The sequence below is a fragment of the Oryctolagus cuniculus genome, chromosome 2 (assembly GCF_051225735.1).
Source record: "Oryctolagus cuniculus isolate XC-2025 breed Fujian yellow rabbit chromosome 2, ASM5122573v1, whole genome shotgun sequence".
NCBI lineage: Eukaryota > Metazoa > Chordata > Mammalia > Lagomorpha > Leporidae > Oryctolagus > Oryctolagus cuniculus.
Window position 1 is genome coordinate 179,575,704 of NC_142868.1, and position 25,374 is coordinate 179,601,077.

At 45.4% G+C, this 25,374-nt stretch overlaps 1 protein-coding gene across 4 annotated transcripts in view; it reads right to left on the reverse strand.

The window, feature by feature from the left end:
* Positions 1 to 25,374, reverse strand: part of BABAM2 (BRISC and BRCA1 A complex member 2) — a 488,359-nt gene that overhangs the window by 16,976 nt on the left and 446,009 nt on the right. For 3 of the 4 annotated variants that reach the window (XR_016229520.1, XM_002709945.6, XM_089326622.1), the window contains one exon: positions 15,326 to 15,479. The exons of the other annotated variant lie outside the window; for it this stretch is intronic. Coding sequence is in view for 2 of the 3 variants with exons in the window: in XM_002709945.6 (XP_002709991.1) it covers positions 15,326 to 15,479 (154 nt within the window). In the remaining variant the exon portion in view is untranslated. The remainder of the gene's footprint in view (positions 1 to 15,325; positions 15,480 to 25,374) is intronic. 4 annotated transcript variants of the gene reach the window in all.

The following is a 25,374-nucleotide window of genomic DNA, read 5'->3' on the forward strand; positions in this document are numbered from 1 at the left end:
CTGGGGCTCTGGACACAGAAATGTCCTCCTCCATCCCTGCATGTGGCACCCCACCCTGCCTCCACGGCCGGCCTCCCAGATATCAGGACCCTGACCGCACGTGCAGCCCCTTGAAACAGAGCTCTCTCTACGTGGAATCTGTACCCCTCCTCTGGGCTTGCAGAAAGCAGGCACTGCGCCTTACACATCACCAACATGTTGCCCCTCATACCTAATCATGCCTAGTTTGAATTAAAAAAAACATTTCTTGAATGAATGACTGGAAAAACGCTAGTGAACTGGGCAAAATCTAATGAAAACGTTTGCCATGACAGATCCACACTGGGACTGGCCAAACCTGAGTGTCGGCCCAGCCAGATAGCCTAGACGCCCTACAGTCTTAAAAACACAGCTGGGCTCAGTGCCTGGTGAACTGCGAGAACTCGGGCCACCAGTGCGAGGAGGAGAGGAAGTGCAGCACAGGAACAGATGCCAGCCGAAAAGCCTGGGAACCAAGGCTTAGTCTCAGTCCCTGCACTAAGCTGCCTCTGTGAACTTGGTCAAGTCACTTCACATTGTAAGGCCTCAACTACACAATCTGTAAAATGGGCACAATAGTGGCATCACTCTCATAGGGTTCTTAGGAGAACTGCAGGAGTTAAAATATACAAAGCAATATATAGAGCTCTGCTGGTACATTTTAAGTACTCAATACCTTCTCATTACTGGTAGTATTATGACCTAGAAGATGGGCAGGAGGGACTGGCTGGCCACTGGCATTCACTTAAGAGAAAAACCATGCAGTATTATCCTTACAAGTTCATTAACACACATTTTACTTTTCTGGACAACTGCAACAATGACATTTTAAGGATTATCCGATCCCCTAAATGATTATGGAAAACCTTGGTTTGTTAAATACTGATTTTTAGTCTGGTTTTTGGAAGAACCACACAACTTCTTGCTGTGCTGCAGTTCAGACCCATGTTCAGTCTACTGAGTAGTTAATGCTGTGGACAACCCTCCCATCAGAAGGGAATCTCAAGCAAGACTGGGCCACTCTAGAAATTGGTCAGCAGGCTTTGTAGATGGGGCTTTTCAAAACACATGAGGGAGAATTTTAGCACACGGAAAGGAGCCGCTGTGTGTGCATGTGTGTGCATATGTGTGCGTGTGTGTGTGTTTTGCAAACCCAAGAGCTTTGCACACATGTAGCTTACATAGGTAGTGAGCTGCTGTATGTTTGCTGGGTGGAGTCTGCAACAGACCACCGCAGCTGCACACAGAGGGCATCAAGGCTTGTTAGGGGAGCCTGGGAAGACACTGTCACGCCCTGCTTCTTAGAGTCACAGCTGCTCCAACCATCCCTGATGTCCACGGCACATCTACCTGGCAGCTCCGCCCTGCCCAACACGGCACATAAGGTGACAAACCACTGCCTTTTTTTTTTTCCAGCTCAGAAGCAACTTTAGATTAAGAACTACCCCAGATCACCCCATCTTCACTTCTGCTTTTTTGGTTTCCATTTTCCATGAAGCATGACTAAGTGCCAGAGGTTCGAGCTGGGAATATAGGAGTCACTGGGATTTCCTGGTCTCTTCTCAGCTGTGCAGCACTATCTTTTCCTTTGGCTTGCTCCATGACAATGCCCTTTTCCTCTTTAACCCACAGGCCCTCGTGATGAGCCTCGCCACAGGAACATTTTGCATTCTTTTAAAGGTACTTTGGTGTCAGGTCTGTAGATTCTCTGCTTTAGATTTCTGCTTAAGAACACCTGGGTTTTCCCCATCAGCTTGGCCATCTTCAGCCTCCTGGGTGAGCCGTAGGAAGAAGGCCCTGGCACTCTGGCTAGGCAAGTGGGTGCAGGCCTATAAGCAGGCTGGCCTGCAGCCCTTGCGTCCACTGTGCTGCTCCTGTGAGCAGGGGAGCAAGAAAGAGGCTGAGTAAATACAGGAGGTCAGAGGTGATCTGGGCTGGGCCCTGCACTGGTAATCACGGGCCCAGGGTTCTAATCTTGAACAAGTTCTTCCAGGAAATGAAGATGATGAATTGAACGTCAACTCCATGCCAATCACAGTTCTAGGAGTTTTACATCAATTGTTTCATTTAATTTCCACCACAATGGTTAATGCCTGCCATGCTTGGACCTTTGGAGCACTTCGGAAGTTCGTTCCGCATCCCATGCCCTGAGACTGCCCTACTGTGGACTTTACCTTCTTCGGATGCATTTCTGCTTGGCCACTCAACTCAGCTGTGCAGTTGGCTGTGAATTCTGCTGGTCACTAGAATCCGGGTAACTGCCCCCACACCTGGCCCCCATGTTCACTCACCTCTGTAAGCCCTGCACTTTAATAAGGAACGAATCTGGTTCGTGTTCACAGGTGGTTCTTATGCTGAATGACCTGACAACAGACGAGACAGAATCTCATTTCTGCAGAAGCTAGGCCTCGGCTTGTCATTATGATCTGCACAGAATGGACAACCCTCATTGTTCTTTGATGCTCCACCTCCCCTTTTTTTTTCTAGAATTCATGCCTTAATGAGAAGTGATAGAAACTAGCAGCTTGGCTCTCCTGCCTTGGCTGGACTCCACATCACATATGACAGCCCCGAGCAGCCCTGGCAGCACCTGTCAGAAGCCAACATGTACATCTGAACAGTCGAGCCTAATTCCCAAGAAGCTGTTTGAACTTGACATCTGAAAATGTACCGCAACTAGAATTACTGCACTGGGTGTGTGTTCAGGGTATATGTGTGCACGTTCATAACCAAAGTGTTCTATAAATATCAGATACGGGCTGTACAAAAAAGCATCACGTACAGGGTGTACTTAATTCCATTCAGTAATGTTTTCAGTTGGTATCTGACCTCTGGCAACAGAGATGGAAGTTTTTTTTTTTTTTTTTTGACAGGCAGAGTGGACAGTGAGAGAGAGACAGAGAGAAAGGTCTTCCTTTGCCGCTGGTTCACCCTCCAATGGCCGCCGCTGCAGCCGGCGCACCGCGCTGATCCTGGCAGGAGCCAGGATCCAGGTGCTTTTCCTGGTCTCCCATGGGGTGCAGGGCCCAAGCACCTGGGCCATCCTCCACTGCACTCCCTGGCCATAGCAGAGAGCTGGCCTGGAAGAGGGGCAACCGGGACAGAATCCGGCGCCCCAACCGGGACTAGAACCCGGTGTGCCGGCGCCGCAAGGTGGAGGATTAGCCTATTGAGCCACGGCGCCGGCTGAGATGGAAGTTTTTCAACACCAGTGAAAAACTATGCTGAGTTGCGTTAAATATAATTTTCATTTAAAGTCGCAGAAATACATCAGAGCTTAGCAATCACCAGGTAGGTACTAGCCCAGAACCACTGGTCTTCAGAAAGTTCATGGAAATGTGCATTGTGAAAAGCTATATGTGTATTTCAAATATTTTTGTACCAAAATAAACTTATCATTTAATCCCACCTTTCCAAGGGTTTTCTGGAGGACCCCTGTACTTTCAGACAAGGGTACTGAAGCTCAGAAAGCAGACCATCACACAGGAAATTGATAATGGTGTCCAGATGAGACCCACGTCTCCCATCTACCAGGCCACTGCTCTCTGCATCTTCTCCACTTCCTGTATGTTTCTTCTCCCACCAGTTCAAAGGCAACTCTGATTCCATGCAGAGGCACAGGTTCCTACTTTGGTATATTATAAAAACCCCAAACGTGCTCCTCTGCCCATTCCTTTCTGAGCCTATAAGGCATCTGTATATTTTTCTAAAGAGGACAATATATGACAAGCAGAAAAGTCGCTCTACTGGCTGATCCCAGACAGGTTCCCAATGGCAGTGGTCGGCGGTGGGGAGTGGGGGGGGGTCATACCTGGATCCCGTGGGGAGCGGGGCGGCGTCACACCCAGAACCCAAGCCTGAGCACTCCGCAGCCCTCCCAGGGGCACAGCTACGCTGGTTTCCCTGACAAAGAGGTGCTGACCTTCCAGCACAGACTGTCCTGATACGCCACATTCAGCGCAGCTTCTGGCTTGTGTGGCTGAGGGGAGGAGGTAAGCCCCGGCCGTTTCCACCGAAGAGAGCCAGTGAACAGGGGATGCGGTCCTTAGAGCAGCCCTCGGAGGAACCCAAGGGGAGGGCCTCGGGGAGGGTGCCCTGCTCCCTAGTCCAGCCTGAAGGAGGCAAGGCGGTGCCCTGCTGAGCGCTGGGCGAGCGGTAAGCACTGGCCAGCTTCTGCCTGGTGCAACATGCATCAGGACACGCCTCCTCTCTGACCTGGGCGACTTGGAGAGGAAGCCTGCGTGACAGGCACTTCTGGATTCAGCCCCCTCCCAGCTGCTCTCCTCCAAAAGGAAAACAAGCCAGAGGCCTCGAAGGCACTTCTCAAAATGATGTGCTTGGAGGGCTCAGGCACCCAGCGCTGTTCCGTGGCCTGGACTGGGCCTCCCGCTCCCGTCACACCTTCTAGCTCTCAGCCCACCAGGGTGCGCCCAGCGGGGCAGGTGAGCTCGCTCACGCAGGCGTGGCCTCGGGGACCTCCGCCTTCTGCCTTCTGTCTCTCTGGCTCCCAGCACTACTTCCTTTACTGTCCCCTCAGGGTGATCTGATCGCCCAAGCTCTGCTGCTGTCCCGGGCCTGGAAAATTCCCTCTTCTCTCCCGAGGGGAGTTCAACCGAGATGAGGCTGGGAGTTTTTAAAGGGAACTATTCCTAAGAAACGCAGGGCAAAACAGAAGAGAAAAAGAACACCCGTGAATCATCGCAGCAGTCGGGCTGGCAGGTTCTGGCGCCGAGGCCCCTGGGGCACAGCCTCTGCCCGCCTGCACTTGGCCTTCTTCCTGGCCATCACTCTTCCTGCCCAGGGCTGCAGCTGCTCCCCGCTGCAGAGCGAGTGTGGGCAGTGAGCAGTTACAGCTGGCCGTGGCTCTTGCTTCCTGCTCACCCCCCTCACCCTTGGGTGCCAGATGGGCGGTCCAGGAATATGGACATGAAGGGGAGATAAAGGCTGGGCGTGATTAGTGGGGCCATGAGAGTGTTGGGGACAAGAGAGTGTTGCAAAGCCTGCACCTCGCTTTTCCTGGATTCTAAGCAGTGTCTGGAAGAAAAGGGTGAGGACAAGGAGGAGAAGCACGGTGTGACCATGTCCGAAGCTGGTCCAGCCTGGGACCAAGCAGAGGCACTGCAGGGTGAGGCCTGGCACAGAAACAAAGCATCCTGAGGGCTGCCTTAGGGGCTCCCAAGAGGCAGGGAAGACACGAGTGATGAATTCCCGGGGAAGCAGACACAAACAGGCGCACAGTAAACCAGTCACGATTCATGGGCACTCCTGCCCCAGCCTATCCTGCCCCCCCCCCCCAATTCTCAGGCCATGCCCTGAGGCACCCTGCTAAGACCAGGATTTGCACACTGTGTCCCATGGGGTCCCAGAGGGGCTTCGCCATGTCAGGGTGGAGACAGGGAGCAAATGTGCGCAGACACCCACACACCCTCTACACGCACCCCGTTGTATCAAGGGGAGGAAATCTGTTTTCATCTGTTTTATGTAAAGGGCTAATGCACAAGCTTGGGTTGAAGCAACTGGCAGCTAGGAAGAAGTTCAGAGAAAAGAGTGTCTTTGGAATCACTGGGATAGTAACAATGAAAAATAACTGAATCAGCCCAAAATGTACAATTAGGGGCCAGCGCTCTGGTGCAGCAGGTCAACGCCCTGGCCTGCAGCGCCAGCATGCCATATGAGCGCTGGTTCTAATCCCGGCTGCTCCACTTCCAATCCAGCTCTCTGCTGTGGCCTGGGAAAGCAGTAGAAGATGGCCCAGGTCCTTGGGCCCTGCACCCCCATGGGAGACTGGGAAGAAGCTCCTGGCTTCTGGCTTCGGAATGGTGCAGCTCTGGCCGTTGCGGCCATCTGGGGAGTGAACCATCGGATGGAAGACCTCTCTTTCTCTCTCTGCCTCTCCTCTCTCTGTGTAACTCTGACTTTCAAATAAATAAATAAATAAATAAATCTTTTAAAAAATGTACAATTTTTTTATTTTTATTTTTTGACAGGCAGAGTGGACAGTGAGAGAGAGACAGAGAGAAAGGTCTTCCTTTTGCTGTTGGTTCACCCTCCAATGGCCGCCGCGGCCGGTGAGCTGTGGCCGGCACACCACGCTGATCCAATGGCAGGAGCCAGGTACTTATCCTCGTCTCAAATGGGGTGCAGGGCCCAAGTACTTGGGCCATCCTCCACTGCACTCCCTGGCCAAAGCAGAGAGCTGGCCTGGAAGAGGGGCAACCGGGACAGAATCCGGCGCCCCGACCAGGACTAGAACCTGGTGTGCCGGCGCCGCAAGGCGGAGGATTAGCCTAGTGAGCCATGGCGCCAGCCAAAAAATGTACAATTAAAATATTCTTGAAGGAGAAAGTTATTCTGCAAAGACAACTAGATGACAAACAATAAAAGTGTGTTTAGGGCCGGGGCTGTGGTGTAGTGGGCTAAGGCTACATCTGTGGCACCAGCACCCCATATAGGCACCGGTTCAAATTCTGGGTGCTCCTCTTCCAGTCCATCACTCTGCTATGGGCTGGGAAAGCAGCAGAAGATGGCCCAAGTGATTGGGCCCCTGCACCCACGTGGAAGGCCCAGAAGAAGCTCCTGGCTCCTGGCTTCGGATCAGTGTAACTCCAGCCACTGTGGCCATCTGGGGAGTGAACCAGCGGATGGAAGACCTTTCTCTATGTCTCTCCCTTTCTCTGCAACTCTACCTCTCAAATACATAAGTAACATCTTCAAAAAAAAAAAAGTGTGTTTGGTGACAAGCAGCATATGGGACATTATGGACCACTTTGGAAGGGTATGGACAGCTTCTTGCGTAAGAAAATAACAACTTTTTCTGACCTTGAGGCGAGAAGACAAATAAAGAATTGTTATAGGAGGTTCACGATGAATTATTCCCATGTGTTGACTGAGAAGCTATTTTTTAAAAATATCCTTTAGTTATGCCTTTTATATTACAGATTTAATGTGTGACAAGCCATTACAGTAGGTGGTTTGGGGATTAAATTCTATCCTAAGGGGCTTGTGCTGTGGTGTAGAGGGTAAAGCTGCTGCCTGCAGTGCCAACATCCCATATGGGTGCTGGATTTAGTCCTGGCTGCTCCACTTCTGATCCAGCTCCCTGCTATGGCCTGGGAAAGCAGAAGATGCACCCACATGGGAGACCCGGAAGAAACTCCTGGCTCCTGGCTTCAGATCAGCACAGCTCCAGCCATTGTGGCCATCTGGGGAGTAAACCCCTGGATGGAAGACCTCTCTCTCTCTGCCTCTCTGTAACTCTGCCTTTTTTTTTTTTTTTTTTTTGACAGGCAGAGTTCAGACAGCGAGAGAGACAGAGAGAAAGGTCTTCCTTCTGTTGGTTCACCCACCAAATGGCTGCTACGGCCGGTGCGCTGCGTCGATCCAAAGCCAGGAGCCAGGTGCTTCCTCCTGGTCTCCCATGTGAGTGCAGGGCCCAAGCACTTGGGCCATCCTCCACTGCCCTCCTGGGCCACAGCAGAGAGCTGGATTGGAAGAGGAGCAACCGGGGCAGAATCCGGGGCCCCAACCGGGACTAGAACCTGGGGTGCCAGCGCTGCAGGCGGAGGATTAGCCTAGTGAGCTGCAGCGCCGGCCTGTAACTCTGCTTTTCAAATACATAAATAAACCTTTTAAAAAAAATTCTTTAGATCTTACGCAGGGCTCTAGGATCAACTTGATGCTTTATACAATGAAATTCATTGAAAACCCACTCCAGCTATTCATTGAATTATTAGACTAGAAAGGATTCCACAACACCATGCACTGTTTTTCTATATGGGTCTAAAGCCATACACAAGATGAGAAGGTAACTAGTCTGCTTTTGTTTTTCTTTGTTAACGTGCTGGTTGATTTTACAGATTAAACAACTAAAGGATGGACTTTTTCTACTTTTCTGAATGGTCATATTGGCATCAAGAAGACATTAGCACAGGGGATGGCAGTTCATGGATGGGACAACCTAGAGCTTTAGATTCTCTGGCCAGGCCACTGAGGTCAAGAGACTGTTTCCTGAGTTACATGTGAAGGTATCAAGGTTGATTCTACTGTCTTTGAAGTTAAAATCTCCTTTTTCTCTCCAGGGACAGTGATGTTGACAGTTGAAAATTAATAAATGCTCATCATGGGCCAGACCTGTGCTGGATACTTCATCTCTACTACCTCACGAGTTCTACAATGACCCCCAAGATTCTCTACCCTCCGTATAGTCCAGAGGACTGTGAGTAAGAGGGGCTTCATTCTGCTAATTACGTCTGACTAGATGGCAGAGCTGACTGTGAGAATGGATAATAACAGACCCAATCCTATGGACCCTTTAAATCTGGGTCTAGGTCAGACATTGATGTCAGAGGCTAGGACCAGGAGAAGCAGTGTGATTGCTGACTTGAAGATGGAGGGGACCACGCGGCAGGAAATGCAGGCAGCCTCCAGCTGGTGATCAGCAGGGAACTGGGGGCCTCAGTCCCCCAGGAACGAACTGTCAACAACCTGAAGGAGCTTGGAAGAGGTGTCCAAGCCTTAGGTGGGATCATGGACCTAGCAAACACCTTGATTTTAGTTGTTTGGGACCCTGAACAGAGAATGTTGAACGGAACTCCTAACCCACAGAAGCTGTGAGATAATGACTCACAGTGTTTCAAGATGGTAAGTTTATGGTAGCTTGTTGATCAGCAACACAGCAACATCATACACTCAATGTGATTCTCACAATAACCCTCTAACCTAGGGTTTGCCATTCTATAGACAAGGAGATAAAGACGCAGGGAGATTGAGAATTCGCACACTGTCCATAGCTCGGAGTGGCACAGACAGGTTTAAAGGTAGCCATTCTGACTGCAGGGTCAGTACTCTTAGCTGCCACCTCATTTCCTCTCTGTATGTACGTAAGTTACGCAAGTGCCACGCCTCCGGGGAAGGAGGCCAAACCAACCTCAGAGTGGGGAACTGCATCTGTGTGCCCGAGTGTGGATGTGCAGAAAGATCTGAGGACCTATACTGAACCCCAGCTCTACTACAGACTAGCTGTGTGCCTTTCGGGAAGCCGGTTATCACCCTGAGCCTGAGGTTTCTATTTTTACTTTTTGTATTTCTTAAATCTGCATGAAGGACAGTAAGAGTTTCTGTTGTGCATCGCTCTCAGAGCAATGGTGATGAGCCCAGGAATATGTGTGAGGGCGCATTGTAAAAAGTGTAGTCCCCTGGGCAAGCAGAAGTGCCTGGATGCCAGATGTTGAATTTCTTGATGACTGCAAATTTCAATCTCTTCTGCATACAGGTTGGACACATCTTTCTGATGCTTGATTTGAGGAAGACATTTAAAAATGACTGATGCTTTTTTGTCTGTTCTACTTAATATGACTGGTTTAATTCTGTAATTAATACACAGTTATTCTTAAGTGTTGAAATTTAACTGAAATGTGATCCCTGTTAAACATAAGAGTGGGAATAAGAGAGGGAAGAGATGTACAATTTGGGACATGCTCAAGCTGACTTGCCCCAAATGGTAGAGTTAGAAACATACCAGGGGACTCCAATTCAATCCCATCAAGGTGGCATGTAGCAATGCCATCTCACTAGTCCAAGTGATCAATCTCAGTTCACAATTGATCATCATGAAAGGACTAAGAGTCAAAGGGAGCACATAAACAAGTCTAGTACCTGCTAATACTAACCGATAGAATAAATAAAGGGGAGAGTGATCCAACATGGGAAGCGAGATACTCAGCAGACTCATAGAATGGCAGATGTCCTAAACAGCACTCTGGCCTCAGAATCAGCCCTAAAGGCATTCGGATCTGGCTGAAAAGCCCATGAGAGTATTTCAGGCATGGAAAGCCAAGACACTCTGGCAAAAACAAACAAACAAACAAAACAAAACCTAAATGAAAGATCTCTGTGAGTGAGATCCCAGTGGAAAGAACAAGTCTTCAAAGAAGGAGGTACCTTTCTCTGAAGGGAGGAGAGAACCTCCACTTTGACTATGACCTTGTCTAAACAAGATAAGAGTCGGAGAACTCAAAAGGCTTCCATAGCCTTGGAAACTCATGACTGGAGCATAGGGAGATTACTGATGCCATAAACAGGAGTGTCAATTTGTAAAGTCAACAACAGGAGTCACTGTGCACTTACTCCTCCTGTAGGATCTCTGTCCTTAATGTGCTGTACATTGAGATTTAATGCTATAACGAGTACTCAAACAGTATATTTCACTTTGTGTTTCTATGGGAGTGCAAACTGTTGAAATCTTTACTTAATGTATACTAAACTGATCTTCTGTATATATAGAAAATTGAAAATGAATCTTGATATGAATGGAAGGGGAGAGAGAGCGGGAAAGGGGAGGGTTGCGGGTGGGAGGGAAGTCATCGGGGGGAGGGGGATGCCAATGTAGTCCATAAGCTGTACTTTGGAAATCTATATTCATTAAATAAAAGTTAAAAAAAAAAGACTGATGCTTTTGGAGAGGAAATGCTTTGCTTATTTTATTTATTTGGAAATCAGAGAATAAGATGTAATGCAATTTTTCTTTCTTTACTCAGATTCTTTAAAAATCAGCTCACTGTTAAGAGCCAAAATAGGGTACAGCACTGTGGCATAGCAGGTCAGGCCACTGCCTGTGGTGCTGGCATCTCGTATGGGTGCTGGTTTGAGTCCAAGCTGCTTCACTCCCAATCCAGCTCCCTGCCAATGTGCCAGGGAAGGCTGTAGAAGATGGCCCAAGTGTCTGGGTCCCTTCCCTGCACCCAAGTGGGAGACCAGGAAGAAGCTTCTGGCAGTTGTTGTAGCGATTTGGGAACTGAACTAATAGATGGAAAATCTCTCTCTGTCTCTCTCTCCCTCCCTCTCACTCTCTCTAACTCTGCCTTTCAAATAAATAAATCTTAAAAAAAAAAAGCCAAAGTTACAACAATGTATTATGGAATTCATAAAAAATGTAGATGTATGACATGAATGTAATAGTAGACAGGTTAAGCAAAGTACAAAGAGAATTATACTGTTGCAGGGTTTTAATATAAGTATTATAAGTAAATCATTACAATATTAATTCATGGTAGCTTATGATAAGTCAAGAGTATAATTTTTGTGCATAAATACCTAAAAATGACACAAAAACCTATGGATAAAAGGCCAATAGAAGAATAGGATGGCACACACACACACACACACACAAACTTAAATCAATCAAAAGAACACATGAAGGGAAGAAAAATGAATAAAGAATAGGAGAACTTAAAAAACAAATAGCAGGGCCTGGGTTTGTGGCACAGCACATTAAGCCACTGCCTGAAATGCCAGCAGCCCAAATGGTGCCTGTTCATGTTCCAGCTGCCCTACTTCCCATCTAGCTCCCTGCCAATGTGCCACACGGGAGACCTGGATGGAGTTCCAGGCTTTTGGCTTCTGCTTGGCTCAGCCTTGGCTGCTGCATTAATTTGGAGAGTGAACTACTGGGTGGAAGATCTCTCTCTCTCTCTCATCTCTCCTTCTTGCTCTATAACTATGCCTTTCATATAAATGAATTTTAAAAAAATAAAAAAAGCAAGATGATAAGATCTCACTAATTCTATTAAATGTAAATGATCCAAATACTCCAATTAGAAGACAAAGATTATCAGACTAGATTTTTTAAAAACCTCACAAAGTCTACAGAAGGTTTCCTTGAATTATAAAGACACAGGATGAAATAAAAAGAGATGAAAAAAAGATATACCATGCGAATTTAGGTGCAGAAGAAAGTTGGTGCGACTATGAATGTTTTAGTATCAAACAAAGTAGACTTCAAGTTAAGGAATATTTATTACCAGAGATAAAGAGAGCCATTTCATAATGACAGAAGAGTCACTTTATCAAGAAGATACAATTTTAAGTATGTATGTGTTTTATCAAAAGGTTATACAGATGGCTCCTTGACCCATGAGTTATGTTCTGACCAACTCATTCTAAATTAAAAGTCAAGAATACATTTACCATAACTAAGCTATGGACAGCACTGCTTAGGACATGGCCCCTCACGCAGCAGCAGCTGCTTATCCTGTGGTCATGGAGCTGACTTAGCTGGGGCTTGCTGCTGCTGCCCAGCAAGATGAGAGAGGAGTGACTAGCACTAGCTGAAGAAAAGATCAAAATTCAAAACCTCAAGTAGGTTTCTACTAAGTGTGTTATCACTTTGAGATCACCATAAAGCTGAATAGTTGTACATTGAACCACTGTAAGTTGGGGATTACCTGTACTTAAAATCTGTCCAGCTCCATTGTAAATTTCACTGCAGTAAAAAAAAAATAATATATGTGGATATGTGGAAGCTCTTGCCTTCAAAAAAATCATGATTTGGTTAGGTAAATGAGACACAGACAAAGATATGCAAAACTGAAAAGTAATACAAAAGAAATTCCAAAGTAGTACGGACCACAGTCAAACGAGAATGGGAAGAAGGGGGAACGAGCTGCCTGTGAGCTACAGTGGATGGGAAAACCCATATGGAAGAGGGCTGACGGGGAAGTAGATTTATGGGGACAGACAGAGGGTGGGAGGAAAGTGGTGGTCAAAGTACCGAGGGACAAGGCAGAAGCTGAACCCCAAGTCCGTCCATAGGTCACTCACTGATTGACCCTTCATAGTAAGTCCCTCCAATCCCGTTCTGCCGAATGAAGTGCAGAGATGTTAAACCCCCTGCCCAAGGCCATAGAACTTATAGGACTAGATTTTGTCACAGGAACTGGGGCCATGCGCAACTCCAAAGGCTGAGCTGTTCCAGTAAAGGGTATTTCACATGTGAGACAGCATTTGCTGGATAGCCCTGAGCAAGCAGCTCTGTGGGTAGAAAAGCCCCGGTCAGTACCAAAAAAGTATCTTTTCTGAGTTCACATGCTTAGAATTTTGCTCTACAGGAGAGGATAAACAGCTGATTCCACTCAAAGGGCTCTACTGCTGTTCATAAACCATGAGGGTGTTTATGTCATGGGCAGAGCTCCCCAAGTGAATTATAGCCTTTTACGCACTGTGTATGGTATTTTCATAGGACAAAGAAACAGGGCGTGGAAGGAATGCTACACTGACCTACCTCTCTTTCTGTCCTTTCTTTTCAACCTTCTCCACTGATCTGAAACCTACACTGCAGGACAGTCCTTTGGTTCTGTTTACCTATTACCTGGCCTTCGGACACAGTCTAGAGCAGTTACTCAGTTCAGTTTAAGAGTGGAGCCCTTAAACTAGCATGAGCTGTCGGCCTTGTCTTTTATTATAATTAAATGGATCCATCTTAGCTACAGTTGAAAGCAGATTTTTTTAATGTTACTTCAGATGTTTTCTTTAGGCTGGTGTTAACATAAAGCAAATGTCTCTTGAGACTCTGAACCAATCTGTTATGATAAACAGGCTTCACTTACGATTTTCCTATACTGAAATCACAGGCTGTGGTCTGCAACTCCTTAAAGACTCAACTCCTAATGCAAAAATGTCTACTTAAAACACACACACACACACACACACACACACCCCAAGATAGCTTTACCATGGAAACCACAAAGCCATGTCTGGTTCAGACTCCAGAGCACATACCACAAATAATGGCCTATCTTCTAAGGGTAGATCTTATGTATACACAGGGAAAGCCCAGAGAATTAAACAACTGCAATACTTCCAATATAAAACGTACTTTATGATTCCTTTCTTCAATTGTATTTCAAGATAGGTAAGTCTTAATCACTAGATATATTTGTGTTTTTTTTTTTCCTTAAATAGAATTTCAGACGTGGGTGTCATGGAGAAAAAGGGAAAATATAAGGCAGGTGGGCAGAGTGAATCAGAAAATGACAACTCTGGAGTCCACGTTAAGTCTGGTGGGGTCTGGATTTCTACGGAACATCCCTCTGGCATTGGTTAAAGAGTTCCGAGTCTGCTCTAAGAGAAGTCTTGTGTTACAGAAGTGCTGGAGATGCCAGGAGGCCCCCAGGGAAGGAAAGGGCCTTGGGGAGATGGAGGGGAGAGCTAGAAATCCTACTAATCAAGAATATTCTAGGTGTGGAAGGCCAGCTTTTGTTAGTTGGGACTTTAAACTGTCAGAAGTTTGCTATGATAAGAGCTTTATCTCCCCTGCTAAGTTACAAATTCCACGAAGCTGTGGACAATTTCCAGTTTGTTTCTCATTATACCCCCAGCATGGAGCACGATGCCTGGACATGGTAGATGCTTAATACACACTGGATGGATGGAGGGGCAGATGAAGAGGACACTTATTAGACAAGTCTTCATTTGTGCAAGTCTTTGGATCTGATCATCCTTCAGCTGGGATCACAGGTGTGAGCTTATGGTTGTTCAGATGATAAAAGTAATAACCACATGCCACTCTATGATTAATTTTTGGAAACTATGATTTTGATCCCCTGCTGCTTCAATCTAGGAGGCCATGGTTCATGGAGTCTGATGATCCAGATACTAAAGTCTTACCTAAGGAAAACACTCAGTTCATTTCTCTATTTATCTATTCCATATGACTGCAGTGAGCCTTATACTCTGAGAGGTTTATGGGCAACAGCTGTATCTGTAAACTCCAAACTCCAGCAAACTTCAACCTCCATCATATCACTACTTCCATGGTGATTTTAATAATTCTATGCAATTTGTATAGCAATGTATTCAGTTCAGGAACATGCAGGTCCTACTCTGGCATTGGCTATGGCTCACACTACAGAGATGCAATGAGAGACACAGTTTAAAGAGATTAAGTTCTCTGTGAAAAGATAACACCAAATCCAATTATTGCCTAATAAGCAAGAATTCCCATTTGTTTTCACCACACCTGACATTTTCCAATTAAAAACAAATGAAAGGGGCTGGCTATGCTTTCATCATCGACACCATTTACCCATGAATTTAATTCCTATTTAATACTTCTTCTTTAATCTAAATAGAGGGGAAGATTTTTGGCAAATCCCATAATCCATTTTTAAAAAGCAGTTGTGGCCAATTTTAAAGATCAGCAGTAATAGTAGGAAAACGGAAACACTTCCAGGTGTAGGTCACTTCTTCCTGGTGAGGTCAGATAAGGGGACTGGCAAACTTCTGTAAAGGGCCAAGCAGGAAACACTTCTGGCTTTGCCAGCCAAATGGTCTTTGTTGCAGCCACTTTCTCGGCCACTGTAGCATGAAAGCAGCTATAGATGATAAGAAGTGGGCATTGCTGTGCTTCAATAAAACTTTACTGCAAAAACTGGCATGGGGCAGGATTCAGCCAGTGAGCAGTGGCTTGCCAATCTCTACAGTAAATATAAAAATGTTCCTACCTGTAGGAGATCATGATAGATTCACTTACTTTGCTCTTTTGGCCATTTCATTTCCATCCCATCTAGGGCTGTATGGATAATTTTTTTGGGCTTGGGAGTAAAGCTGTCCACTGTTGGTGAAATGATAGACGGACTGAAATGTGAGCGTTGGCTGGTCTCGTGGGAAAAACAGGGGCAGGTCAACTGCAAAGACAGAAGAAAAGAAAAGAGAGTCAGAGCTTAAGCACATCTTACAGCACTGTTTTTGCTAAATCAGAGTGTTAAGTACAAGATTCTATTTGAACCACAAATACTGGTTGAGGTCTAGACAAAAGGTATGGAAAAAAGGATCAAGAAATACAAGGTGACTTCCCTGCCCTTGTCAATAAGTTGATATTCTAGAGAGGCAAATCACACGTGCGAGCAAGTGTAACCGACTTGAGGTGGGTGCGCAGGTGCTGGGAGAACGCCACGATGCTCAGGACAGAAGTGGGACTGGCACCCCTGCCACCTGAACTTCTCCGGCACTTACCTTGTCCAATATTCCATAGCAGGGTACCTTGTTTAAAGAGTCTGTGATACCAGGAAGTCCAAAGGGTTGGACGGTACCTTCCTCCTCTATAATTTGACAGGGGAAGTGGGCTGGAGGCAGTTTTTCAAGAGCGGATTTGGAAAAAGGCAGGTGAGAGCACGTGAGAACTGTTCTACTTTACACGACGTGGCAACTCGATCACCAGAAAAGAAAGTTATCACGCTGCTTCCAATCAAGCTGTGAATTTGGATACTCAGCAGTTTCCATTTTCTCCCATCTGCGTTACCACGTGTATTTATATCTCCTAAATCAGTGGGAGCTCCTTAATGGAAGGCAACAGCGACAAATCTGAGCACCAAATACGTCTCCTGTCACAGTGGAGGCTGATTCTAACCTTTGCTGTTAACATGTATTACATGTTTTACCTTTTCATTTTGGGGTTCCTTTAAACTCAATTTTTAAAAATAAAATGGCTTGCTATTTTTTAGTTGAGGTAAACCACATTAAAAAACTGATTGTTTCAACAGCACATTCTTAAAGGGGTAGGATGTGCATTCATGTGAATGTTATACACGTGCAGGACAAAGAACAGGTATATCACCAAAAGTAGTAAGCAAAGTGTGTAGAAGATTTGCTAGCTTCAGAGAGTACTTTATCTAATTTGTTACTTAAGATTCTGTGAAAGAGACATGATTTTTGCTATCTGTATTTAATAGATGAGCAAACTTGAGCTGTAAAGAGGTTTATTAACTTGCTCATGTCATAGCTAGGCAGATCCAAAACTCAACTCTAGTCCCATGATTCCAATCCTAGGCGCCTACCATGCTACATTCCTCCTCCTGGCACCAAAGCACACGGATGAGACATGCTACAACTCACCTACTGTGTCACAATCACAAGTTAGTAAGCTAAAGGAAGTCTCCACTGTGAAGGAAGCACAGCTTGAGCTTGTTGGCTACATGAGGTGGGTATGTTTTAAAAATACATCCTAGATAGTTCTACATCTATCACCATCCCAGTCTGGGGTGACAGTCAACTTGGACTAGGCTCTCTAAGTACCCAATGTGATTTCTGTAAGGAAAAGGTTCACAGCAAGTTTTTAAAAAGAAAAACCAACCAAAAAATCCCAAGAAACAAAAAACTGCCCAGTTGGTAGGGCCTCCTAGCCCTCTGAGTACACTTGACTCGGAGGATGTCTGACTCAGCCCTGCAGGGGGTTTCTACAGATGAATCACATTACAGCCAAAGAAAGGAGGCAAGATCATGAATGTCCACTCTTTAGTCATATTTTTCAAGTGCCAAAATAAGACAGTCTCAATATATCTATTTATGTCCAAGCAGTTTTCAGAACATATAGGAACAACAGAAAATATGAAACAGACTAATTCAAAGTATAAATAATTCAACTCAGAAATCCCCTTCTGAATCCTTTCATGTCACAAAGCATGATCCATAATATTGTTTTATAAAATTTTTATAACTTTTCAGTTAACTAATTCCCTGTCCTCTGATTAATTTTAGAAAAAATGTCTACTCACATACAATCATTGTTATATTACACAGTTTCCAAATACAAAACAAGATGCAGATTAAACTCAAAGCAATCATTAATAGCAGAAAAGTGTTCAACATTTGAGCTTCCCTATAAAAAAGCAATACTTTTAAATACCAGAATGCAATGGCAGTGATTTAGAAAGTTCAAGTAAATACAGTCACTGCTCAGGATCAAAGACAATGCAGGTCATATCACAGGCTACATGGTTCTCAAGCTACTGGCTTTTTGGGGGCTTTGGAATGCATTATTTTTTGATCTCATTGTTTTGTTTTGTAGAGAATGAGCTGCTGGCACTTGTATTTGATATACTGAAAGTGATTTCTCTACCTGTTTCTGAACCACCTTCTTTTAACCCCAAATACCCAATTAGCACCAGAAATAATTCCGAATGTGAATGAAATTCATTCATGTGGCCAAGTGAGTTGTTCTGATGTTTTAAAAATGCCAGCACGCCGGGTTCTAGTCCTGGTTGCTCCTCTTCCAGTCCAGCTCTCTGCTCAGGCCCGGGAGGGCAGTGGAGGATGGCCTAGGTGCTTGGGCCCCTGAAACCACATGGGAGACCAGAAAGAAGTACCTGGCTCCTGGCTTTGGATCAGTGTAGTGTCAGCCACAGCGGCCATTTGGGGAGTGAACCAATGGAAGGAAGACCTTTCTCTCTCTCTATCTATAACTCTACCTGTCAAATAAAAAAAAAAATGCTAGCAAGTTATAGGCTGATAAGTGCTATCATCAGCTCCCAAAGACACTGATTACACAATTATTCCTCCATTTAGATTTGTCTAACTAAATGGTTAAAGCCAATACTAAAATCTGAATACTTTGGCGGGACTGGTATTGTAGTACAGCAGGTTAAGCTGTAGCCTATGATGCCAGGATTCCATATGGGCACTGGTTTGAGTCCCAGCCACTCTACTTCTGATCCAGCTCCCTGTTAATGAGCCTGGAAAAGCAGCAGAAAATGGCCAAAGCAGTTGGGCCCTTGACACCCACATGGGTGACCTGGATAGAGTTCCAGGCTCCTGGCTTTGGGCTGGCCCAGCTCTGGCTGTTGCAGATTATTTGGGGAGTGAACCAGCAGATGGAAGACCTTTCTCTTTCTTTCTGTCTCTAACTTTGCCTTTGAAATAAAGAAATGTGTGGCTTTTTTTTTTTTAAGATTTTATTTATTTATTTGAGAGGTATAGTTACAGATGGAGAGAGGGAGAGACAGAGAAAAAGCTCTTCCATCAACTGGCTTACTCTCCAAATGGCCGCAATGGCCAGAGCTGGGCCAATCCAAAGCCAGGAGTCACAAGCTTCCTCTGGGTCTCCCATGCGAGTGCAGGGGCCCAAGCATTTGGGTCGTTTTCTCCTGCTTTCCCAGGCCTTAGCAGAGAGCTGGATCAGAAGAGGAGCAGCTGAGACTAGAACTGGCGCCAATATAGGAAGCTGGCTTCGCAGGCAGAGTCTTAGCCCACTTTGCCACAGCGCCCGTCTCAGGAAACAAGTCTTTAAAAAATAAAATTTAAATACTTCCTCACACAGTAACTGGATTATTAAGCAAACAGAAATGGTCAGAGTATTTCATATATTAAATCAGTGACCCACATGTTAATTCATGTCTAAGAAGAAAAAATTTATAAAGTATCAACTATTTTGCTCAACCTAAGTTGTATTCTATCTATATTCTTCAACAGTCAACAAAACAGTGGCATCCTTAAAAATGTTTTTTGCATGAGTTAGTAACCAAAATATTTGAGAAATATTTAAAATTTTTCTTCTAAGAATGATTTGAATGGTAAAAATTAGTCAGAATTTTAAAAAGGAAAAATACGTTTTCCTTATCCCTAAATGTTTCTGTCACTTAAATTTTGCTTATAGGTTAACATGATTTTATGATGCAGAGTTAAATAATTATCTTAGGCTTTCAAACAGCTAACTTGCTTTGAAGGAATCACCAGGTTCTAAATAATCTGGGCTTATAATTCTATCAAAATTGAACACTTTTATTTGCTTCCTTAGGACCCAGTGGCTCAAGTTCGATTCCCAGAGTAGGATCCTTCCCCTTGGTTCGGTTACGTAAGTGTTGGTATTATTTTGACAACTGCTTCCTACTTCCTTCTTTTTGCATGGACTCAGAATTTTGGTCCGTGCTCTGTCCCCAGGAGGGGTGGTTCTTGCTTATTCAGTAGCATTTCAACAACCATTTCTGAATCATGACTTTCTTCAAGGGCTTGTTGAAACAGATCCTACCAACCACTTCTGATTCTGCGCACAGCAAGCAGTCCTCAGGACTCGTTCCCAGGGTTCCAAGGCCCAGAGAAGCAGGAAGCATCAGGCGCTGCAGTTCATATTATTCTAGACAGCTGCTGCAGGGACGTCTGCTGGGCACTGTCTGGGAGCTGCAGGTCCTCGCTGGACAGTGACTAGCTGGGCAGCTTTCCTGGGACGCTGAAGGCATTGACAAACCTTGCTGCCTCTCTCTAAGTTCTGGAGGAGAAGAACCATTTGCTCCGTGGCCCATATAAGGCCTGCAAAATCACGTGGTCTGACCCTGCCAAGTCAACAGCAGGTGGGACTTGAAATTCCATTAACTTACAGCAGACTAATTTTTAAGTTGATAATTTTGTATGGCCCACAAATGACGTTATAAATATCCACAAGGCTCTTTAAAACAAGTTCGCCACCGCTGCAGGGTGAGGCTCAGGTGGACAGCTGCAGTTTTAGCTTCTTTAGTAACAAGGCTCCCTGCCCCTAACCACTCACCATTTCGTCATAACACACACTGGTAAAGTGTGTCTGCATTCACAGACTATAAAAACTCGTCATCTCTCCAAAAACACCGACTGAAAAATGACCTAGAAACAGCTAAAAGAAACGTGACACCATGCGTCTCATTCATACGACAGCCTGTCAGCTGCTCACATTTCAGGCACGGTTCTAACAAGTTTGATTACATGATTTTTTCCAGAAAAATGGAACAAAAGAGAACATTCCTAAAGGCAAGGCAAGGACAAGGCGCTTCGACAGCAAGTAGTGAGAACTAGCGGTCTTGTACAAAGGGAGAGTCTAATAAGTCAAAGCAAAATCAGAGGGACAAGAAGAATCCCAGGCTGCATCCCCGCCCCGTCCCCATCATCACTCAGTTCAGTGGATACTGACACTGACCCTGAGTCTTGGCAACTGTGGCAGACAACCTTGGGTGCCTTCCTACCTGCCATATCCAGAGTTTCAGAGTACTGGGTGTTCAGTCTCTTAGACTTTCATAAAACAAGGCATGGAAATGTGATTCACTTCTGCCGAGGGGACATGAGGGGAAGTGGGCAAGGGGTCTTTGGAGAGATATTTTCCTCTCTGATTAAAGACATGAGTAACAGGCAACCCCTTAGCCACAGATCTGATCACGTGAGGTCTTGAGGTGTGGAGCTGTGGCACCCATCTTGTGACCACGAGAGGAAGGTCAGCCTGGAGCCACTGAGCTCATGTATTCATAGTCCCTAGAACTGTCCAGCCCTGGGTTCCTTGTTGTCTGAGACAACTGCAAGTTTTTATTTAAATCTTTTTTAACCAGGCATTCCCACACTTGTAGTCAAAGGCACCTGAGGAAATGTTCCTTCTTATAGCTTCTATCCAAGAAAGCTGGATAACTGTATAGTCTATTTCAGAAATATTTCCACCAAGGATGGTTAAAAAGCATTCAAGGCACACAAATAGGAAAGTTGTAGTTGTCTGGAAAATGCAGTTTTGTGGGACAGTTCAATTCGTGAAAATGCCAAACAAATGAGGGGTTCACCATAATTGCTTCCCTGGAAGTCACATTGTCAAATACTTTCACCATTATTCACCAGCCCAGCCATTATTCCAGTTCTTCAGACCTTCCAGATTCAGCATTCCTGTGCCCTTCCCTGCGGCCTTGGGTCAGCGGGGAGGGTCCTCCCGGACCCGCTTTGGTGTGGTGATGGCTCCTGTTTCCAGGCCCCTCCGGCTCCTCACGCCTCACTCTGAGCTCTGAGTTTTAACTCCCTGCTGCCCTGCTACGAACTCGTCCTCCATTGATGAGCCCACTTGAGGCTGGTTCTTCCCAAGAGCAGTCAGTGCACATCTCACTGCCAGGCACGCTCACAACCACGTGCAGAGACTGCCATGTATGTACTGACCACCCTCCAATATTGCTAACTGCATACTAAACCTCTGAGACACATGGATCCCAACCACTAGGAAATTAACCACCACGCATCCAGAACATTCACCGCCAAGAAGTATAAAAGCAATCCAGAAACGTTCCAATTCAGAAATATCCCTGTTCCAGCGATTAAAAATCAAATGGTGTCTCCTTTTATCATCACTGCCCTTCATTTAAGTGACAGGGGAGAGATAATATTAACCAGATTTTGTTAAACTTTTTTACTTAAATTGGTTTCAAATTTTACTAGCTTCTGTGTGATCTGATCAAGGAAATATGTTCTCTTTGGAATTTTAACGTGTGGGGTCTTTAAAAAGTTCATGGAAAATGTGTATAATGAGCCGGCGCTGCGGCTCAATAGGCTAATCCTCCGCCTTGCAGCGCCGGCACACCAGGTTCTAGTCCCGGTCGGGGCGCTGGATTCTGTCCCGGTTGCCCCTCTTCCAGGCCAGCTCTCTGCTGTGGCCCGTGAGAGCAGTGGAGGATGGCCCAAGTGCTTGGGCCCTGCACCCCATGGGAGACCAGGAGAAGTACCTGGCTCCTGCCATCAGATCAGCGCAGTGTGCCAGCTGTGGCGGCCATTGGAGGGTAAACCAAAGGCAAAAAAGGAAGACCTTTCTCTCTGTCTCTCTCTCTCACTGTCCACTCTGCCTGTCAAAAAAAAAAAAAAAATGTGTATAATGAAGTAACTATTTGCAGATTTCAAAAAAAAATTTTTTTTTGTACAAAAGCAACATACCTTTTAATTCTTTTCCATCTAAAAATTTATTTATCTGAAAGGCAGAGAGAGAAAGAGATTGAGAAAGAGAGAAAGAGAGAGAAAGAGAGATATTTTCCAACTGCTGGTTCACTTCCCAGATGGCTACAATGGCCAGGTCTGGGCCAGGTCTGGGCCAGGTCTGGGCCAGGCTGAAGCCAGGAGCCAAGAGTTCTAGAGTTCTACCTAGGTCTCCCATGTGGGTGAGGGGCTCAAGTGCTTGGGCCATCTTCTGCTGCTTTTCCTAGGCCATTAATAGGAGCTGGATTGGAAGTGGAGCAGCCAGGACATGAACTGGCACCCACACAATGGATGCTGGCACTGCAGGTGGCAGCTTTACCTGCCAGGCCACAACGCTGGCCATCTCCTTTATTTCTATTTCTCTTTGCTAGCCAGCTCCTCTACCCATTGCCACTTCTCACTGAGGCCAACCCTGTCTCAGCACAGCCTTTCTTTCTTGCCTCTAGGCTCTCTTTTATTGTCTTTATTCCATACGCATCTCAGTTTCTGAAGCATAGGGCCAGGTTGGCTGCATAACCCTAGCCAGAACTGGGAGGCAGCAGGTGCTCCACTGATGGCAACCAATGTGGTGTGGACTCTGGATTGCTTTCCTCAAGCACAGTTCAGGGACTGTGTACTCCTCCTCCCCTTCCTCCTTATGTTGTCTGGTTCCCTCCTTCCAGGTTTACAGCTATCTTGGATAGGTCAACTTTTAGCAAATCTGGTCTCTGCTTATATTTTGCTTAGTATTTATCGGCTTTTAAGACACTTTATAGGTACAAGTCAATCATTCCCATACCCCCGGACACATTCTGCAAAGCTGTAAGGAGAATTTCAAGGTCAAAGGGATGCCCCAGTATAAGCCAGTGAGAGAGCCAAGGTTCTCTCCCCCTCCCCCATAATACTAGGCTTCCCTTTCTACAGAATCAGAAGTCAGTATCGCCATCACCAGGAAACTTAACACTGCCAATGCCTGGGCCCTATCCCAGACCCCTGATTTCTGAAAAGCCATCCCAAGTGACTTTGCTATGCCTCCGCAGGTAGGAATCATTGCAATGTGAGCTCCTTACATGCAGGACTGTGCATTAGTTATTTTAGTATTCCTAGTACTTAGCACACAGAATGACACACAAAAAACACTCACTAAATGCTTACTGAACTAAAGGAAAGGAACAGAAAAGGGAAATTAAAACCTCTGTGAGATCCCATTTTGTACCCATTATTCTGCCAACGGGTAAGAAACAGTACTCAAGTACCATGAAGGTTGTGGAACACTGGTGATTCCCACTCACGGAGGAGCAGAATATGAAACGCTGTGGCCTCGTGTACAGTAACAGTGAAGACTGCACACTTTGAGCAATCCATGCCTAAGGAACTTCCACATGTGCTTAAGATGGTGATGGGAGAAGGCTTGCTGTGGCATGGTGTGCGACACTGCAAATCAGAACCACCTTAACTGTCCATTACCAGGACACTAGATGAACAGATTGTAATGTATTCTTTGAATGGAATACTTGACAGCAGACTGGAAGAATAAGCCAGGGGCTGGTTTTTGTGACACAGCAGGTTAAGTCGCTGCTTGAGACACTGGCATGTTGCATCGGAGCACTGTTTCCAGGCACAGTTGCTCTACTTTCTATCCAGCTTCCTGCTGGGAAGATGTGGAAAGGCAGTGTTCGGAAGATGGTTCAAGTACCTGGGCCCCTGCCACACTCACAGGAGACCAGGGCGGAGCTCCTGGTTCCTGGTTTTGGTCTAGCCCAGCACTGACTGTTATGGCCATCTGGGGAGTGAACCAACAGATGGAAGAACTCTCCTCCACCCCATCATTCGGCCTTTCAAATAAATAATAAAATAAATGACTTAATAAAGAGAGAGAATCTAGGATTGTATGTACATATACAGAGGACCCTCAAGGACATAATAGTCAGTGACCAAAGCAAGTTACAGATGAAAGCTGTTCAAAATATACTTGTAAAGTTCAAAGCCATGTAATATTATTGTAACTATTTATACATGTCTATGTAGTAAAAATAAAGATACATGTGGAAAGATACACATCACGTTCAGTCCGGTCTGGACTCCCTCTGATCTGGGAGTTGGGGAGGAGGAGGACGGGAATGCACGGGGACAGGCCCTCGGGCGCCTCTGACTGAACTGAGACTGTGCGGGGGCTTTTAAGAAGTCAAAAGCAATTACAGTAAACAGAAAGACTTGACTAAGGTGACTACACAGATTACGTTTTCATCTTCTTTATATCCTGGTGTAAGCTTTAAATAGTTATCATTTCAAAGAGTGTTAAAAATAAGCCAGGACATTAACATTCATAGTAGAGAAAATAATCAGTATGATTTCATTTATATAAAGTTCAAAAACAGGAAAAAATGATATACTGTATATGTGTATATATATATATGTGTGTGTATACACACACACACACACACACACACACACATACACCAGGCGGTAAAGCTATTAGGAAAACCAAGAGAACAATTAACAAAAAGTTCAGGGTAGAGGTTATTTATGGGAGAGATACACACACGGCTTCTAAGATAATGGGACTATTCCAGTGTTTTAAGTTAGGTGGTGTTCTATTAATCCTTAAAGTATGCAATTATGTTTTCTATGATCTTTGTACATACAAGGGTACTTAAAAATAGTTTGTGGAAAATGGATATAAAAGATATTTTTACTTTGGTGCAAAATTTTTGAAACCCATGCAACATTTTTTCATAACTTGGATCTTCCATAAACTTTTTGAAGTACTTCATATATATTTAAATAACTATAACTTTAATGCAATGAGAGCATTTCTAAAACAGAGAGTCTGGAAAGCAAATGATCTTCAGGAGAAAAACAAGCCAAAGCTGGTGGAGTCCCTGGAAGAATGAGGGTGCCCGTGGCCTTGAGCCTCTGGTCTGGAAGAAGAGACGGGCAAAGGTCAATGAGCTCCCAGCTGGGCAAACCCAGGTGATGGTGGAGGCACGCACACGCTGCACGTGCAAAGGAATGGGAACCACACCCGAGGCTGCAACTCTGCCCAGGAGACAGACTTTGAGTTGGTTCTAGAATGTTTAAGACTGAATCAGA